The following is a 20,953-nucleotide window of genomic DNA, read 5'->3' as shown; positions in this document are numbered from 1 at the left end:
CCCTATAGCCCTGGTTCTGTACTCTTATTGGCCAATTGCCTTTGACTAGACACGCCCCCGCTCTGCCTACTCTACGCTCATTATGTTGCTAGGCAGCGGCTGGCCCCTCCCACTCTCCATAGTTACGCTATTAGCAGAGGTGGCAGCCGCCATCTTGTTGTAGAAATGAGCGGGTCGAACCGAGAAGCAGCGAAGGAAGAGCGTAAGAAGGCAGGGGGCGGGGTGATCAACCGGCTGAAGGCTCGGCGCGTGCACGGGAGGGAGGACGGCGATGGGGAGCTCCGGGGAGTGCCCGCGGTCACCGAGCAGGAGCTGTTAGGCCTGAAGGAGCTGAGACCGGAGCATGTCCTAGGCCTGAGCCGGGTCACAGAGAGTGAGTTACTGGCTGTACACCTGTCACCGGCCTGTACTAGGCCTAGTGTGTCATTAACGTGACTTCTCTTATGTCTCATCAGATTATCTGTGCAGACCTGAGGATAATCTATTCGGCATTGACTTCACTCGCTTCAAGATCCGGGATCTGGAGACTGGCACTGTGCTCTTTGAGATCTCCAAGCCCTGCTCAGGTACCTGGCATGGAGGGCACCTTTCCTGGAGCAGGGTTAGGCCTCCTTCATACTTAAACTAGAGACAAAGATTTGTTTTTTCCAGTGTGGATGCAGTAAGGGAGGGTTATAACCCCCTGTGAGTTATTTTTATTTATTTTTTGCTTTGCAATCTGTCGCATTAGGGAAATTTCCCTTCACTTCCTGTCCCATAGCCCAAACAGGAAGTGAGAGGAAATCCCTGCAATTTAACCACTTGGTGACCAACAGTGTTGCCAACCCTCTGAAGTGAAATTTACTGACCGGACACCAACATTTGCAAACCGCAAAAAGTTCCTACTTGCATCAGGGTCCGCAGAGTTCCCCCTTGCACTGTAAGGGGGAATCCTGCAGACTCTGATGTAAAGGAGAACGCTAGCAACTCTTATGTGGGAGGCAATCTGGTGACCAGAGACGTAAATTCACTAATGTAAGGGGGGTTTACTAATATAGGGGTGACCTTTATATCAGTGCCCCCTTACATTATTGTATTTACTCCCCTCTTAAATCAGTGACACCCCCCCCCCCTCATCAGACTAGCCTGGCAACGCTGTCACTGACCTCCTCTCAGGTGCACCGCACAGGGCTCAGACTGGGGACACGGTGCAGGAGGTGGTCAGAGACTGGAGACACGGTGCAGGAGGTGGTCAGAGACTGGGGACACGGGGCAGGAGGCGGTGGTCAGAGACTGGGGACACGGGGCAGGAGGAGGTGGTCAGAGACTGGGGACACGGGGCAGGAGGAGGTGGTCAGAGACTGGGGACACGGGGCAGGAGGAGGTGGTCAGAGACTGGGGACACGGGGCAGGAGGCGGTGGTCAGAGACTGGGGACACGGGGCAGGAGGCGGTGGTCAGAGACTGGGGACACGGGGCAGGAGGCGGTGGTCAGAGACTGGGGACACGGGGCAGGAGGCGGTGGTCAGAGACTGGGGACACGGGGCAGGAGGCGGTGGTCAGAGACTGGGGACACGGGGCAGGAGGCGGTGGTCAGAGACTGGGGACACGGGGCAGGAGGCCTGATTGCCATCCCTGGGGTCATGGGTAGGTTCTAGTGGCACCCCCCGATGATCTGATTACCAGTGCAGACCCCCCTCCCCCGTCAGGAGAGCCGCAGATCGGCTCTCCTATACCCTTGCCGGTCAGGCACGAACTAAGGAAAGCCGATCAACGGCTCTTCCTGTGTACTGTGTGACCAGCTGTGATTGGACACAGCTGGTCACATGGTAAAGAGCCTACGTCAGAGTGACACACCGCATCACTGATCGGCGCGCAGAGCGCATTATCCTGCTGCCGTCTTATGACATCCGGTCAGGATAATGCAACCACTTTCCTGCCATCAATCACCTATAGGGCTGGCGGGAAGTGGTTAAAAAAAAAATCACTTTACAGACTGTGTGCAGGGAAGATCAGCATCTTAACCCCGAGAAGGTGGAGGCTGATAGACTGGGGGTAATATGAGGCATTACAACTACATTCAAAGTAAACTTTTACCAGTATTGTATATTTATATTTAAAATGATCCTATCCATGAAAATGAAAAGTCTCAACTTTTAGTACTACTCTAATGTAAAAGATTTGAATCTCCCTTCCACCCTTCATATAGCTTCATATCTGACCCCTAGTTAAAATGCCTATATATATATATATATATATATATATATATATATATATATATAGAATATTATATTTCATTACTTTCACTTAGGCCCGGTTCACATCTATGCATTTTTTTGGTGCTTTTTGCAAAAACGCACTGCAGTTAAATTAACATAGTTTCCTATGGGACACGTTCACATCTATGCTTTTTTCAACCACTGCGTATTTGGAAAGATACTTTTTTCAACGCCAAATAGTGCTTTTTTTTTTTTTTTTATTTAACCACTTGCCGACCGCCGCAAGTACATATACTGCGGCAGTCAGCCCCTCACAGGCAAAGTGACGTATGGGTACGTCACTAGCCTGTGAGGCTCTGGGGAGCAAGCGCGTGCCACCGGAGGCCCGCTCCCGCTCGGTCACGGACCCCCCTGCGCGTGTGCCCGGCGGACCCGATGTCCGTGACAGCGGGAGAAAGGCAGGCAGCTGATGTAAACAAGCCACCTGTCATTCTCCCCTGTGTAGAGACAGTGATCATACAGTTCTACTATGTAGGACCATTGATCATTGTTCTACACCTCAAGCCACAGCCAATCACATAAGAATCACGCCCCTAGGGACACACACAGCCTCTCCCTCTCAAAAACAGTTAACCCCTTCACTACCAGTGTCATTTTACAGTAACAGTGCATATGTATAGCATACTGTAGTAATGTCACTGGTACCCCCAAAAGTGTCAAAAATGTCAGTCAAGGGTCCGATCTGTCCGCCGCAATGTCGCAGTCCCGCAAAAAAAATCGCAGATCGCCACCATTACGCGTTAAAAAAAAAAACAACAAAAATGACAAATCTTTCCCTTAGTTAGTAAACGCAATAACTTTTGCGCAAACCGATCAAGATACGCTTTTTGTGTTTTTTTTTTTTTTTTTTACCAAAAATATATAGCATAAAACAAATGGGCCTAAAATGTTAAAACATTTTAATTTTTACATTTTTTTGGGGGGGAATTTCATATAATAAAATGTGAAAAATATTGTTATTTTTGCAAAATTGACGCTCTTTTTTTGACTATAGCGCATGATCAAAAAATCGCACAGGTGATCAAATACCACCAAAAGAAAGCTCTGTTTGCGGGAAAAAAGGACGTCAAATTCGTTTAGGTACAGCGTTGCATGACCGCGCAATTGTCCGTTAAAGTCACGCAGTGCCGAATCGCAAAATACCCCCTGGTCAGGAAGGGGGTAAAATCTCCCGGGGCTTAAGTGGTTAATAGACTTTAATGGAGAAACTGCAGAAAAACATGTCGTGCATTTTTGCTGCGATTTGCATTTTTTATTTCTGCCCAACAACAAGATTGCCAAAAAAAATGCAAATCGCAGCAAAATCGTGTGGGCAAAAATGCACAGAAAAATGCACTGCAGTAACGGATCAAAAGCAAACTGCATAGGTGTGAACTGAGTCTTATGCTGGCCCATACATGTATTGTCATACGAAAAATCTTTGTATATTCGCTGAATGAAAGAATGTCGTTTGAAAATTTCACTTGCTTTTAAACAATTGCTGACCAGCCGCTGTACTTTTACTGCGGCAGGTCGGCTCTGTCCCACTCTGTACCTGTTACGTCGCTTCATGAGACAGCTAGTGGGGGCGCGTGCCGATTGGCCACAGTGGGAGCCAGTCAGCGGGTCCAGCGGATGCGATGTCCGATGGTCACCCCCGATCGCTCCCCATGGAGACAGAACGGCGGTTTGCCAATGTAAACACGGCAGACCACTGTTCTGTCAGTGATGAATACAGGGATCCTGTGTTCCTCCTATTTAGGAACACAGGTCTCTGTGTTAATCCAGCAAGCCCATCCCCCGCACAGTTAGAAAGCACCCCCTAGGGACACATTTAACCCTTTGAGTGCCTCTGGTGTTAACCCCTTCCCTGATAGTGTCATTAGTACAGTAACAGTGCATATTTTTTAGCACTGATTACTGCAGTAATGTCACTGGTCCCCCCAAAAGTGTCAGTTAAGTGTCCGATCTGTAGGCCACAATGTCAGTCCTGCTAAAAATCGCTGATCACCCCATTACTAGTAAAAAAAAAAAAAAAAAAAAGACACATCTTTCCTAAATAAATAAAAAATTCCATGCTTTGTAGACTCGATAACTTTTGCGCAAACCAATCAATATACACTTATTGTGATTTTTTTTTTTTTTTTTTTTTTTTTTTTTAGCAAAAATATGCGGCAGAATACTTATTGGCCTAAAATCATGAAAAAATTATATTTTTAGAATTTTTTTTCCTGGTAATGTTTTATAGCAGAAAGTAAAAAATAAACATTTGTTTTTTCAGAATTGTTGCTCTTTTTTTTGTTTATAGCGCAAAAAAATAAAAATCGCAGAGGTGATCAAATACCACCAAAATAAAGCTCTATTTTTGAGAAAAAGACATCCATTTTATTTTTGGTACATTGTTGCACAACCACGCAATTGTCAGTTAAAGTAATGCAGTGGTTAAGATTTAGTTTTAAAATGAATGTAATTTCTGAACGAAAACCACATACAGTCTGAAAATTCCTTGACCAAGAAGTTTTCTATTCTGCTTCTTCGCATTCTTCCATCACTGTGGTCAAAAACAAACGTTGATTTTTTTTTTTTTTTTTTTTACCCCACTAACGATTAGAAAATCGAATAAACGTTCTTAAAATGAAATTTTTTTTTATTAATGTTTTTTTTTTTTTTGAAGGAAGACATTATTTTTGTATGGCCAGCATAAGTGACAGCAGGTGCAGGGAGCTTTTATCAAGCCACCTGCCTATGACCAGAGAGGCTGCCATACATAATAGATTACAGCTCTGCCTAAAAATCGACAAATTTTTTAATAAAAAATGTCATCTCTGAGTCTGATCTTGGATCCTGATTCAACCTCTAATAGTATATACAGTTTATCTCTTATAACCATATAGTTGGGTATTTATATTTAACACTGCATATAGATATTTAAGAATAAATTGCCTTTTTTTTTTTTTTAAACTTTACAAACTTTAAGGTTATTATCCGATTAATCGAAACCATAATTGGCCAACTAATTCACCTTCACACTACGCCATTGAAGTAAATGGGCATCTGCAGGTTTGCATTTGACATGCCCTTCAAACATTAGAAAATAATGCCCAAATCCTGACTGTTACCATTCCTAGTAATGCACAAAGCAATTTAATAATATAGCGGGAGAAAGGGCAGTGATGTCCAACGATCTATAGCAGTGCAATGTCCACCACTGTTTTTTTTATTTTTTAACAGAACCTGATGAGGAAGAACCAGAATCTGGGCAGCTAGATAGCAGTGCTGGCCGATTTGTACGTTATCAGTTCACACCTGCATTTCTAAGGCTTCGCAAGGTTGGTGCCACGTAAGTACTTTTATAGATTCACTGCAAGTATCGGCGTATAATTTGATTTGCTGCTTAGTGACGCCTCTGCAGACTGTTCAGCAAATAACAGGTAGCATTGACTAGGAAATAATGAAACTGAATAGCTGTTATTAATGGCAGTCTTTCCAGTGTAGTATGGAATAATCACTTCTGGACCGCCCGCTGCGTATTTACGTCGCTACTTTGACATTAAATACCGGTGTTATGGCAGCAGCTACCTGCCTTAACCCCGGTATTTTTCTACACGGCTGGCGGTTTTCTTTCAGAGTGGTCCCAGTGGTGGATTCCCCGCAGGATCACTATTATGGGCGACGGGAGAGGTGCCCACCCCCCTCCCGCTGCTTCCCAGTCGTTTTCCACCTAACTGGAGCCGTCGGTAGCTAGAAAAACGATTCAGTCCTTCTGTGTCCCAAGCAGGAAGTTGAGTGAGGCGAAGATGGCCCCCACTCAACTCTATGACCTTGGAGGACTGGAGCGACATCATGTCTCTTCCTCTCAACGGCCTTAAAGGGCCCATTTTTTGTTTGTTTTTCTTGCTTAAAAAATTATTTTTTATTTATTCTGCTTTTAAAGAGGTTTTTTTTTTTTTTCACCCTGCAAGAGAAAGACATAATGAGCTAGTATGCATCGCATACTAGCTCATTATGCAATACTTACCTTAGAACGAGCCCCCGCCGTGCCGCTAACTCACCTCTATGACGGGTGACATGTCCAGTCGCCCGTCTTCCGGGATTGCGGCATCCGGCCATCTGATTGGCCGGAGTCGCGGTGACGTCACTCCCGCGTGCGAGCCGACAGTCACGGCACGGGACTCTGAAGGAACGGCACGAGCCGCCGTTCCTTCAGAGCGCATGCGCCAGTGACGTCACTGGCTGCATGTAAGGTAAATATCTCCTAAACGGTACATGTTTAGGAGATATTTACAGTACCTATAGGTAGGCCTTATCATAGGCTTACCTATAGGTACAAGTTGTAGAGGAGGGTTTACTTCCTCTTTAAGTGTAGATGTGAGATCTGAGGTCTTTTTGACCCCAGATCTCACATTAAAGAGGACCTGTCCTGGTTATTTCTATTATAAGGGATGTTTACAGTGACAGTGTAAAAATAAAAGGTAAAATAAAAAAATGTAAAGTGCCCAGTCCCTCAGAGCTTGCATGCAGAAGCGAACGCATATGCAAGTCGCGCCCACATATGTTCAAACCACACATGTGAGGTATTGCCACGGTCGTTATAGCGAGAACAACAATTCTAACGCTAGACCTCCTCTGTAACTCTAAACTGGTAACCTGTAGAAATTGTTAAAGCATCGCCTATGGAGATTTTTAAGTACCAATGTTTTTGTCGCCATTTCCCGAGCGTGTGCAATTTTGAAGCATGACCTGTTGGGTATCTACTTACTCTTTCACGCTCTAGAAAAAAAATTGGGCTAACTTTACTGTTTTCTTATTTTTTAATTTTAAAAAAGTGTATTTTTTCCCCATAAAATTGCATTTGTAAGACCACTGCGCAAATACGATGTGACACAAAGTATTGCAACAATCTCCATTTTATTCTCTAGAGACTCTGCTAAAATATTTATATAATGTTTGGGGGTTCTAAGTAATTTTCTAGCAAAAAAGACTGATTTTAACTTGTAAACAACAAGTGTTAGAAATAGGCCTGGTTCTTAAAGAGGTTGTAAACTCAGTCAAATTATTATTATTTTTTTTTTTTTTTACAAGCTGAAAGAGAAACCCATAATGAGCTAGTATGCATCGCATACTAGCTCATTATGAAATACTTACCTTAGAACGAGCCCCCGCCGTGCCGTCCGCTCTCCTCTATGACGGGCGACATGTCCAGTCGCCCGTCTTCCGGGATCGCGGCATCCGGCCATCTGATTGGCCGGAGCCGGGGTGACCGACAGTCAAGGGACGGCTTTTGAAGAAACTGGACCAGCGGCCGTTCCTTCAGAGCACATGCGCCAGTGATGTCACTGGCTGCATGTAAGGTAAATATCTCCTAAACGGTGCATGTTTAGGAGATATTTACAGTACCTATAGGTAAGCCTTATCATGTAGTGGTAACTTGGGTGCAGGCCCTGGAGAATCAGAATAAAGCTGGATACACACTATACAATTTTCTTTAGATTTTTTCCTTTAGACTTACCAAAACCATAGAATATGAGGTCACACCTAAACATTTTCAATTTGTATGCAATCAAGCAGGCCCTTGCACTACATAGTTAAAGGTAAATCTAAAGAAAATCTACCAACAAAAGTTGTATAGTGTGTATTCAGCTTAAGGGTAAATGAAAAGTGGCGCTTAAACTTAGTTAAGGAGCTCTACATAAGAACCAGGGTCTCTTAATGGGTTTTTCAGGGGGCTTGGAAATTGTCTAAGAGTTGCCTCAAATTACCAAAAACTGTCACCAATTCAGCAGTTGGTTCAAGCCTGCATTTTTTATTTTTTTTTCCACAAGCATCACAACCATGGGCACTGTGCTGGCATTCTAGCAACAGATGTCTTGGGTTGATCAGGAGGACATCGTGCCCTGAGGATCCTTGGTTGCCCCTCCCCGTCAGCACTGGGGTCACAATGGCTGAATGAGGATGTGAAATAGAGGGAGAAGAGAAACGGTGGAATACTATTTAGTACCAGTGTGCAAAGCTGTGTTTTTGTCTTAGAAGAATAAATCGCATCAAATGTTGGGTGTCCTATGTGTGCTGATGCCATTGGCTCCCGCTGCTGACTATGTCGACTACAAAAAATTGTCGACGTGCGTGAAAAGCGTCGGCGCGTCAACTCGTGACGTCACACGCCCCCTGGCCGGCCGCCGCGCCGCTTGAAATTCCCCCGCCGGGCTCCGTCCACACCGATGTCTGAGACAAGAGGTGAGCGCTGACCGTCTCCAGCACCCCTGTACTCCGCCACAGCTTCTGCCGTAACGCCATCCTCCCCGATCACCCAGCTACTTAAGAGATGTCACATGTGCGGCACTACACCGGCTTGTACTGTACTGTGGCGGCTTGTAATGGCCTGTACTAGGTGGAAGGGCTTACTGGGGGGTCTGTACTGGGGGGGGCTTACTAAGTGGTCTGTACTGTACAGACCACTTAGTAAGCCCCCCTCCCAGTACAGACCCCTCAGTAAGCCCTCCCACCTAGTACAGACCCCTTAGTAAGCCCCCCCTCCCAGTGTAGACCCCTCAGTACGCCCTCCCTCCTAGTACAGTCTGTACTAGGTGGGAGGGCTTACTGAGGGGTCTGCACTGGGAGGGGGGCTTTACTAAGGGGTTTGTACTAGGTGGAAGGGCTTACTGAGGGGTCTGCACTGGGAGGGGGGCTTACTAAGTGGTCTGTACTAGGTGGAAGGGCTTACTGAGGGGTCTGCACTGGGAGGGGGGCTTACTAAGTGGTCTGTACTAGGTGGAAGGGCTTACTGAGGGGTCTGCACTGGGAGGGGGGCTTACTAAGTGGTCTGTACTAGGTGGGAGGGCTTACTGTGGGGTCTGTACTGGGAGGGGGCTTACTGAGAGGGGTCTGTATTAATTACAGGATTAATTAGCTAATCAAAAAAACACTCAATTAAGCAAAAAAAATAAAATATAAATAATCGTTAGATTAGTCGACTAATCGTAAAAATAATCGATAGATTAGTCGACAGACAAATTAATCGTTAGTTGCAGCCCTACTCAGGAGTGAGCCTGCATGGTTGCCCCCAGGGAAAGCAGCTTTCCATGGGGGCACCCGATGAAGAGGAGTAGCTTGGAGCGCGGGCAGCCACCAGAAGAAGAGGATTTGGGTATGCTCTGTGCAAAATGATTGCATAGAGCAAGTAAGTATAGGCATGTTTGTTATTTTTATTTTAAATGAAAAAAGGGTTTCCAAACCCTTTAAACCTTCACTCAATGTCAGCGTTTTCTCTTGTTTAAGCCATTGCGCAAAGATTTTTCATTGTGTTATCATACACATTTTTGCTTACTGGTTCAGTGCATCACCTACAGTGTAACTCGCATCAATCTAAATAGTAAAGGTTGTTCTTCCTTTTTGGTTGATGGTAATTATGTGATGAGGGTAGATATTGAAAAAAACAGCTTTATTTAATTACAGTGTTAAATCTTAAGTGTAAGGTAATCCTGACCACTATCTTCTATTTGCTCCATTTTGATCGGTTAGGTATATATTATTAAAATACTTTTTTTCTCTTACGTCCTCCAACAGTCGCCGCCTGTCCATATTCGTCACTATGGGGTTATTGACCTTTGCTCCGTAGGAGTAGCTAGGCAACAGAATATGTCAATATTAAAGCTTTTAGGCTCCATGTACACGGGACGTTGTTAAAAGTCCCTTTGAATGCTGGAATTTTTAGGACGTTTGAAACGTCCGTTCAGTCGCGTTTGTACCCGAGTTTAGCGGGCGTTCAGCGGCGTTTGCGGGCGTTTGCGTTTAGAAGCGTTCCTAGAGGTCAAAAAAATTATTCCCCTTTAAAATGGAAAAACGCGAACGCTAAACGCGGGTCATCGCGTTTGGACGCGTTTGTACGTTTGAAACGCCGGGAAACACACGTTCGAACGCAAATAATTGCGTTCAAAAACAGTCCCTGAACACAACTGCCTGCAAATGACTGTAAACGACCTGGTGTACATGGACAGATAAGATAAAATGTAGATGGGTTCAGGGGCTTCTGAAAAAAACGCCCAACTGCTCCTAAACGGCCATTTCCAGCGTCCCGTGTACATGGAGCATATCCCACCCCCAGGCGGTGGTCCCCTCAGTCAATACCCTCCTGCTTCCTGTATCCATACCTCAGTTTCATTGTCTAGCTGTCAGGAGTAGCAGGCTGTTTCTGTGCTGGGGCTTTTTGTCTCAGCCTTTATCTTCTTTTTGATTTTATTTGAGTGTTTTTCTCTCTCTTTACTTAGCTGTTAATTTTTTCAGCATTAGTTAGTTCTTCTGATGAAGAGGATCGTGCGGGCTGGGTCTCGGGCTGGCCCCCCTGGTCGCAGGTTGTGGGCCAGTGGCTTCCCAGCCTGCCATCGAGCGTTCAGTCAGGTTTTTTCCTGGGATGTGTGAACGACCCATCCCTGTTCGCTGCAGGGATGCTGCGGTGAGGTGGCTACCTCACTGGACGCCATGCGGTTTCTCACCGCAGTTCTACTGCGTCCTGGCTGCGACTCTCCCTGTCCTCTGTGCAGCGGCTTGATCGCTTGTGCGGGCTCCCCACGCCATTCAGAAGGTAAGTGTACTCTGTGTGGGGACCTGTCTGTTTAGTGGGTGTCAGTCTGGGACTGTGTAACCCTGCATTTCTGTACACACTATTGGGCTCCCTGTCTGGTTTGCTGCCTTCTGTGGGCTGCAAGGAGGGGGGCTATCCTGCACTGTTCTGTGTTACAGGCTGTGTGTTTTTCTGTGTGACATGCTGTATGCTGTGGGGCATGATGTGAGACATGTTTGTGCATACATGCGGCGGCCGCTGCTGCGGTCCGCCATTTTTTTATTATTACTGCAGGCGTATGATGGCCATTACTGTATGAGGAGAGCGGCGTTTTTGGCGCCAAGCGCCGCCATTTTGGCGGCGATCGCTCAGGCCACATGTCAGCGCTGCATGCTCTGCCTTTGCAGTCCCCCACCGGCGGCCATGTTTGTGGAGCCTTCCATAGGCTTTATAGGAGCGGTCTGTATTGCATCACTTCCTTTGCCCTGAGAACAGCGATCGATGCAGCAGCCTGAGTGATCTCTCCAAGTTTACCTTCCTTATTCCTGTATTCCTTGCCTGAGTTTTGTACTTCTCCCTGTGGGGGTCGGTGTGTGCTTTGTGTGTGCGGTGGGCTGCGCTCGCCGCGCTCTTAAAGGGGCAGTACCCCTTTTTTTCCTGCAAACTTTTGGGGCATGGATTCTCAGGAAAGCAAATTTCCTCCCACTTTAGTGGGGGGCCAAGGGTCTGCTGCTTCCCCCGAGGGGGGCGATTTGGCTACCATTGTGGCTAACCTAGCTGCTCAGGTGCAGATGCTTGTGGCTGCTCAATCCACAAAACGGCCCAGAGTTTCAATTTCCTCTGATTCAGAGGGCGATGGTGATGGGGCTGCTATGGCTGGGGTCCCCTTATCGGGGTCCCGTTCGTCCCTGGACCTTGTAGGGTCGGAAGGGGAGGCAGAGGTTGAAGGGGTTGATGATTCCCCCCTGGCTCGTCTGAAGAGCTTGCAATCATGGATGAATTGGTTGCTTCTATCAAACAAACACTGCATTTGCAGGATGAACCATGTCCTCCTGCCGTCCTGGCCTCTTATGGGACGCAGCGGAGACGCAAATCATCGCAGGTTTTTCCTTGCACTGAGGATTTTCAGCGCGCTGTTAGTGAACAATGGCGCAATATAAAGAAGCCTTTTGCTGTGCCAAGTAGGTTCAAGCTGCGTTATCCCTTCACACCCGCCACTGATGAACGTTGGTGTGTGCCGCCTCCGGTGGATCACGCGGTGGCAGTTTTGAATAAATCTACTGCGATTCCGGCGGAGGATACCCCGGTGTTCCGGGATCCCACGGACAGGAGACTGGAGTCTCTTGCCCGCCATACTTACTCGGTTACCGGTTCCATGCTACAAGCTATTTTTGCTTCCCTTATGGCAGCTCAGGCTGTCGCGGATTGGACGCAGGTGCTCAGGCGCGTCCTGGTGGCTGATTCTGCCCCGCCGACAACGTTGGCTATGGTGGATCAAATTCATCAGGGTGTCATGTATTTGTGTGATGCGGACTTAGATATAGTCCCTTTGGCTGCACGTGTGCACAGCGTGGCGGTGTTGACACGCCGCTTGATTTTGCTGAAATGTTGGTCTGTGGACCAATCTTCTCGCAAAACTTTAGCTAATCTACCCTATACGGGATCTCGCCTTTTTGGCGACTCCTTGGATACGCTGATAAAGGGGATCACTGGGGGTAAGAGCACGCTCTTGCCCCAGTCTCACAAGGCTAAGGTTGCTCAAGGTAAGAAGCATGCTTCGTTTAGACCCTCTCAGGGGTCCTTTCGTGCCTTTCGGTCGCACTATAAGGGCAAACCCTTCAAAGGTCAAGGCTCCCAAAAGAAGCCGTGGACAGGTAAGCAGAAGTCCGGCCAGTCCGGGTCCGCTGCCCATAACAATGCGGCCTGAAGGGGCGCCCTCACCCAGTTCTGGGGTGGGGGGACGTTTGCTCTGTTTTCTTCAACCCTGGCTGGCCCGCGTTCGGGACAGGAGGGTTCAGGAGATCGTTTGGTCCGGTTACAAGATCGAGTTTCTCTCTCGGCCGGCGAGCAGATTTTTTCCCTCAAATCTTCAACTGTCTCCGGAGCGTGTGCGGGACCTGCGGGCTCAGGGAGTGGTGGTTCCGGTGCCTCATCGGGACAGATTTCGGGGGTTTTATTCAAATCTGTTCACCGTGCCCAGAAAGGAGGGCAAGGTACGTCCGATTCTGGACTTAAAAGCTCTGAACCGCTTTGTGCGGGTTCGCAAGTTCCGCATGGAATCCCTGCGCTCGGTGGTGGCTGCTCTAGTTCCGGGAGAATTCATGGCATCCATCGATTTGAAGGATGCGTACCTTCACATCCCCATTTTTGAGGGTCACCAGAGGTACCTTCGATTCGCCATTGCGGAGGATCATTACCAATTCGTGGCGCTGCCTTTTGGTCTCGCTTCGGCTCCGCGGGTCTTCACCAAGGTGCTTGCACCTGTTCTGGCTTTGAGAGCCCAGGGCATCTCGGTCCTGGGGTAACTGGACGACATTCTGGTTTGGTCTGCGACCAGTCAGGGTCTGGTGAAAGACCTGTCCGTCACGATGCAAACTCTACAGGAGTTTGGTTGGACGATAAACTTTCCAAAATCGACGCTGTGCCCGTCGGTTCGTCTTCCCTACCTGGGAATGATCCTGGACTCTGTTCAGGCGAAGGTCTTCCTGCCGGGAAAGACAAGCTCAGGACGCTTCAGGAAGAAGTCAGGTCCCTCAGGGACGTTCCGTGCTCGTCCCTCCGGACGGGCATGAGGTGTCTGGGATTGATGGTCTCGGCTTTCGAGGCGATTCCCTTCGCCCAGTTTCACACGAGGGGTCTCCAAGCGGAGATCCTGTCCAGGTGGGACGGGCGACCGCAATCTCTGGATCTTCAGATCTCGTTGAGTCCTCGCACCAGAAGGGATCTTCTGTGGTGGCTGCAGTCCCCGGCGGTGTCGGGGGGCAAGTCTTTTCGCCCTCTTTCGTGGACGGTGATCACCACGGATGCCAGCCTGTCAGGCTGGGGTGGTGTTCTGGGCGTTCTGTCCACCCAGGGTACTTGGTCGGAGGGGGAATCCTCCCTTCCGATCAACATTCTGGAATTGCGGGCGATAAATCTCTGCCTTCGACGTTGGACGGACAGGCTTCAGGGCCGTCCGGTTCGGGTGCAGACGGACAATGCCACAGCGGTGGCCTACATCCCCCACCAAGGGGGCACCAGGAGTGCCCGAGCGGCTCGGGAGGTGGCCGACATTCTGTCTTGGGCCGAGACGCACGTCCCGGCGATCACGGCAGTTCACATTCCGGGGGTGGAGAACTGGCAGGCGGATTATCTGAGTCGCCAGACCCTGGACCAGGGGGAATGGTCACTCCACCCGGATGTCTTCCAGATGTTGTGCGCGAAGTGGGGTCTTCCAGATGTGGACCTGTTCGCGTCTCGTCTGAACAACAAGGTGGGAGGGTTCGTGGCAAGGACGCGCGATCCTCGGGCAGACGCGTCGGACGCGTTAGTGGCTCCGTGGCATCAGTATCGACTGATGTATGCATTCCCACCGATTCAGCTACTATCCAGGTTCCTTCGGAGGTTGTCCTCGGAACCGCTCATGGCGATTCTGGTGGCGCCAGACTGGCCTCGCCGGTCTTGGTACGCAGACCTTGTGAATCTGGCGGTCGACGCTCCATGGTGTCTGCCTCTTCGAGAAGATCTTCTGTCTCAAGGACCGATATTCCATCCTGCTTTACAGTCGCTGGCTTTGACGGCCTGGCTGTTGAAACCGAGGTCCTGAGGGATAGGGGTCTCTCCCCGGAGGTCATTCACACTTTGATCAACGCTAGAAAGACTTCTTCGGGGAAGGTTTACTACCGTACTTGGAAGGCCTATTTTGCCTGGTGTGAGTCCAGGGGGTTTTCCCCTCGCTCATACTCGGTGTCTAGGGTGTTGTCTTTCCTTCAAACGGGTGTGGACCAGCGTTTGGCGTTGGCCACGATTAAGGGTCAGATTTCTGCGCTGGCCGTTCTTTCAACGCCCTGTGGCGTCTAATTCTTTGGTTAGCACCTTTGTTCAAGGGGTGCGACACCTGGTCCCTCCTAGGAGGGAGCCTTTGCCTCCATGGGACTTGAACCTCGTTCTGTCCGTGTTACAACATGCTCCCTTTGAAAAGATCAGGGAGATCTCGTTGCCTCTGTTGTCCAAGAAGGTTGCTTTTTTGGCGGCGATCACTTCGGCTCGCAGAGTGTCGGAGCTGGCAGCCTTGTCCTGCAGGTCTCCGTATTTGGTGATTCACTTGGATAAGGTGGTCTTGCGACCTAACCCTTCTTTTCTCCCGAAGAGGATCTCGGAATTTCATCTCAATGAGGACATTGTCTTGCCTTCACTTTGCGCGAAGCCTAGACATCCGAAGGAGGTGGATTTACACTCCTTGGATGTTCGGGCGATCAGGGTTTACCTGTCATCGACTAAATCCTTTCGCAAGACGGATTCTCTATTTGTCCTTCCAGAGGGACCTCGGAAGGGCTTGGCGGCGTCGGCTTCTACCATTGCCAAATGGATCAGACCGACTATTGAACAGGCATATGTTTTGAAGGGAAAAGTTCCCCCTATGCCTGTGAAGGCGCACTCTACCAGATCTCTGAGTACGTCTTGGGCCTGTCATCATCGGGCTTCTGTGGCCCAGGTGTGTAAGGCGGCGACTTGGTCGTCCGTTCACACCTTCTCAAAGTTCTACAAAGTGGATGTTCAGGCATCGGCAGATGCTTCTTTTGGCCGCAAGGTTCTTAGTGCGGCAGTGCCTTAGGGTCCCTTATTTTTGGGCCCTTGGCTGTTTGGGATGTTTTTATCCCTGGGTTATTTGTTTTTCCTGGGTTGTTGCTCCTGTTGAGCAAAGTTTATTTTTCATGCTGCCCAGCTGGTTTCCTTCCTTTGGTAAGGTTCCTTTTTTTCTGCTGTGGGTACTGCGTTGCCTTAGGCGCGGCTGCGTTTCCCACCCCTCATGTATGCGCTGCTTTGGGACGTCCCCATAGTGACGAATATGGAGAGGCGGCGACTGTCGGAGGACGTAAGAGAAAACTGAATTTTTGTAAAATCTTACCTGTAAAATTCCTTTCTCTGAGTCCTCCGACAGTCGCCGCCCCCGCCCCTCTTTTGGGGTTTATGTACTCTACTGCTATTCTACTGAAACTGAGGTATGGATACAGGAAGCAGGAGGGTATTGACTGAGGGGACCACCCCCTGGGGGTGGGATATGCTAAAAGCTTTAATATTGACATATTCTGTTGCCTAGCTACTCCTACGGAGCAAAGGTCAATAACCCCATAGTGACGAATATGGAGAGGCGGCGACTGTCGGAGGACTCAGAGAAAGGAATTTTACAGGTAAAATTTTACAAAAATTCCGTTATCTTCTCTGTTTAATAAATGAAGAAGTAACAAAAATGAGCATTTTATGGCTTGTAGTGATTTGACAGTGCTGCTCTGAAATGTTTGCCTCTGTAGTTCTCTCTCAACTGCAGAATACTACCCCCTATCTTTCAGGAAAGGGAGTAGTTCTACAGTCCTTTACACTTTTGACCAAGGGTGAGAACACTTCTTCCAGCAGTTGCAGTACAGGTAGTAACCTATTGTAACCAAACATACAGTGATGGTGAACCTTGGCACCCCAGATGTTTTGGAACTACTTTTCTTATGATACTCATGCACTCTGCAGTATAGTGGAGCATCATGGGAAATGTAGTTCCAAAACATCTGGGGTGCCAAGGTTCGCCCTCACTGAACCAGAATATATTTGGTTTAGGTCAGCATGAAGGCTGTATGCAAAGAGGTTACTGTATTTAAGAACTATCACTTGGAAATTAGAAATCTTTATTAAATAAATTAATGTGAAACTTTTGTTCTAGTAGGAGTGCTATTTTTACTATATTGTTTGCTAAGTTTATATGTAACTTATTGAGTAAGTGTAAGAAACTGGCACACCCTTCTATTTAAAATCTGGCACTAACTGGAATGTATATTCTTAAAAAAGAATGATGCAATCAATGCCCGTATAAAGAGTTTGTACTACCAGTCTATATTAAATAAACTGGAACTTCCCTTTCCCAGTCAACATTGATTATTTTTAATCCTCATGCTAGTAGCATTAGTAAATAGATAGAAAAGTATATCCTTTTTTAACATTTCTTCAGTTACTTCCTGGCTTCTTGTCTAGCCAAATGTCATACATCCCAGGAGTATTCAGGAGGAGAGGTTTCCTCAGCTAAGCACACTCTCCTGCAAGCATGCTAGAGCTAAGGGAAGATGGATTCCAGTAAGTGAATGCTGCATGAATAATATTCCCCTTCTCCAGGTGGCCACAGCTAGAAATGCTAGAGACATGGATGGGTGGGGGAGTTTGCTATGAATATTAAAAATGAATTAAATAGTGTTTTCGGTTTATGGTGCTCAGATACAGTGAAGATCGGCTTTAAAGAATTACATCTAGAAGGAAGACTAGGAATTGTGGAAGAACATAGGATATGGCTTTTCTCCCTTCTATTTTATTTAATATGTGTTTATTTTACATTTTTTAGGGTGGAGTTCACAGTGGGTGAAAAGCCTGTGAATAGTTTCCGAATGATTGAAAGACATTTCTTCCGTGATCGAATCCTTAAAACTTTTGACTTTGACTTCGGATTTTGCATTCCAAATAGCTGTAATACTTGTGAACACATGTATGAATTCCCACAACTGTCAGAAGATATAAGTAAGTAATATATATATGTAGTGAAAATGAAATGTTACCAATTTATGTGTATTTGTGCATCTAAACCAGGGGACTCTACTGTCCTACAGGCTTTAGGGGGGCCGGGCTGTGCCCAGTGGGAGTACACAATGCCTGATCTTTGGTATTTGAGGGAGATATAGTTGGTGTCAGTGGGAGTAATATTGTCCCATCATTGGTGTCATTGGAAGGAATAGTGCCCCATTGTTGGTGTTAGTGGGAGTAATATTGTCCCATCATTGGTGTCATTGGAAGGAATAGTGCCCCATTGTTGGTGTCAGTGGGAGGAATATTGTCCCATCATTGGAAGGAATAGTGCCCCATTGTTGGTGTCAGATGGAGGAATATTGTCCCATCATTGGTGTCAGTGGGAGTAATATTGTTCCATCATTGGTGTCATTGGAAGGAATAGTGCCCCATTGTTGGTGTCAGTGGGAGGAATATTGTCCCATCATTGGTGTCATTGGAAGGAATAGTGCCCCATTGTTGGTGTCAGTGGGAGGAATATTGTCCCATCATTGGTGTCATTGGAAGGAATAGTGCCCCATTGTTGTCAGTGGGAGGAATATTGTCCCGTCATTGGAAGGAATAGTGCCCCATTGTTGGTGTCAGTGGGAGGAATTTTGTCCCATCATTGGTGTCATTGGAAGGAATAGTGCCCCATTGTTGGTGTCAGTGGGAGGAATATTGTGTCATTGGAAGGAATAGTGCCCCATTGTTGGTGTCAGTGGGAGGAATTTTGTCCCATCATTGGTGTCATTGGAAGGAATAGTGCCCCATTGTTGGTGTCAGTGGGAGGAATATTGTCCCATCATTGGTGTCATTGGAAGGAATAGTGCCCCATTGTTGGTTTTAGTGGGAGTAATATTGTCCCATCATTGGTGTCATTGGAAGGAATAGTGTCCCATTGTTGGTGTCATTGGAAGGAATAGTGCCCCATTGTTGGTGTCAGGAATAACACCTCAGGGGCTGGATAAAGGCAAGGAAAGAGCTGCATCTGGCTCAGGGGCGTGGTTTGGAGACAACTGATCCAAACCATTGATGGTCAAGTTAGTAAACGTAGAAGGCTTTACATGCTGGTCCCCAACATGCCCAGAGGGCCACACCTAGTTTTCACAAAGTTGCTGCTATTGATACAATACACTGTGATGCACTCAAAAATTAACATGATTGTGTGTAAATTGTGAATGCCATATTATGAGCCTATTTACATTTGTGTCGCGTTAACGCACAGTAAAATGCATGTACTGTTCTGCATGTTGTGGTCCTATTAATTTTGAATGGCACCTCAATGTACTATTACAGTAGCAGTCCAAATCCATACTACAAAGCACCACAACAAACCTGCTGTGTGCTGCATTAAAAAAAGTAACGTTTGATTTTTAGGGCCATTTGCTTTATTATGGCAATGCACCCTAATGTGATTAAAATTTAACACAATGCACCACACCATCATGTGTTCCAGTGTGCTACAATACAAGGATGCAATGGCACCTCAACGCAGTAACAAATGTTGTGTGTGATGCATTTTGTTTACAGTGCTCTGTCCAAGGTGTGCTCCTGGCCTGGGCTTAGTGTCGGTAACAGCTGGTGGTTCCCAGGTAAAGTCCCACCAGAGCCATTGTCACTCAGAATGCAGGCGGTTGTGAGTTCCATTAAAGCAATACTTAACACCGCCTTATGACTTGTACTTACTGGTAAGCTTATAATAAGGCATACCTTTTTAGGTACAAGGAATATCTCCTAAACATGCACCATGTAAGAGATATTCACTATTTCTGCAGCCAGTGAAGTCACTTCGGCTGTGACTTATGTGTAAGTGCACGGGAGCGATGTCATTGCACCTCGGCCCCTCAAACAGCCGGAGCCCACAAACCCAGAAGGAAGATCTGGTGAAGTTAAGTCTTTTATATTGTGCCAGTATGCACTGCATACTAGTACACTATGCCCATAACTTGCAGGTGATATTTTTGTTTTTTGTTTCCAGACTTTACTACTGCTTTAAGTGTGTGTCTGGGCAAAAATTAAAAAATAAATATATACAGAACTTTTTTGCAATATACAGTTGCATGCCCTTGGAGAATTGGTAATATGTGTACCATTTTTGAAGAAAAGCAGGCAAAACGCATTTCTTTTACTTATGGGATTCATATTCAACTGTAGTTTGGAACAGGATGCCACAATCCTAAATTAAAATATGGCAATAAGTAAACTAAGCAAATTAAATGACACCTGTTTGAAAGTCTGCATACCCTTAGTTCCCAATAATGTGTATTGCCCCCTTTAGCATCAATGACAGTGTGCAGTCTTTTGTGATAGTTGTCTCTGAGATCCCCTAATTCTTGCAGGTGGTATAGCTGCCCATTCTTGTTGGCAAAATGGCTCCAGATAATGCAAAGTCTTTGGTCATCTTGCATGAACTGCATGTTTGAGATCTCCCCAGAGTGGCTTCATGATGTTAATCACTTACGACCGCCCTATAGCAGTTTTCCCGTTTTCCCGCTACAGGATGGCACCAGTGCAAAGGATTGCGTATATATACGGGATTTTGAGCTTCTGGTGGCTCACCATTATAAGCAGTGGGTAATGTAGACTCTATGTACGCTGGCACCCGCCAAGCATTGGCCAGAAAGACAGAACTCCAATCTGCCTATGTAAACAAGGCAGATTGTTGTTCTGACAGGAGAGAAGGCATGGATCCTGTGTCTCTGCAAGGTAGAGACTAGGATCCATGTCTTCCCCTAGTAAAAGCACCTTCCACAGTTTAGTAAAACACTGGCTAGGCAATGCAGTTAAACCCTTCTCAGCCAGTGTCAGTACAGTGACCGTGCATATTTTTAGCACTAATAACTGTATTATTGTCACTGGTCCCCAAAAGTGTCATTATGTCCGCCGCAGTTATGCTATAAGTCGCTAATCGTTACCATTACTAGTAAAAAAATAAATGAATAAAAAATTCCATAGTTTGGTTTGCGCAAAAGGTTTTAGCGTCTACAATCAATGTACACTTATGGGGATATATTTTTTTCCAAAAATATGTAGCAGAATACAGATAGGCCTAAATTGATGAAGACATTTTGATTTTTTTTTTTTTTTTCCCATTTTTTCTTATTGGATATGTTCTATAGCAGAAAGAGGGGAAAAAATGTCTATTTGTTCATAGCACAAAAAATGCAGAGAAAAAAAAAAAAAAGGACAAAACATTTTATTTAGGTACAGCATTACATACCCACGCAATTGTCAGTTAAAATAATGCAGTGCCATATTGCAAAAAATGGCCTGTCATAAGGTGGGGGGGGGGGGAGGAATCCTGTGGAGGTCAAGTGGTTAAGCTCAGAAGACTGTGATGGCCACTCCAGAATCTTCACCTTTTTCTGCTGTAACCACTG

At 46.7% G+C, this 20,953-nt stretch overlaps 1 protein-coding gene across 1 annotated transcript in view; it reads left to right on the top strand.

The window, feature by feature from the left end:
* Positions 1-16: 16 nt before the first annotated feature.
* The window catches only part of UNC119B (unc-119 lipid binding chaperone B), a 24,556-nt gene continuing 3,619 nt past the window's right edge, over positions 17-20,953 (top strand). Inside the window, exons 1-4 of the mRNA XM_082274006.1 lie at positions 17-373; positions 456-566; positions 5,468-5,576; positions 17,374-17,546. Of these exons, the coding sequence (XP_082130132.1) occupies positions 166-373; positions 456-566; positions 5,468-5,576; positions 17,374-17,546 (601 nt within the window). The 5' untranslated portion in view covers positions 17-165. The remainder of the gene's footprint in view (positions 374-455; positions 567-5,467; positions 5,577-17,373; positions 17,547-20,953) is intronic.

This window comes from Pelophylax lessonae (genome assembly GCF_965119305.1).
Source record: "Pelophylax lessonae genome assembly, chromosome: 1".
NCBI lineage: Eukaryota > Metazoa > Chordata > Amphibia > Anura > Ranidae > Pelophylax > Pelophylax lessonae.
This window is presented reverse-complemented; position numbering and strand designations above follow the sequence as displayed.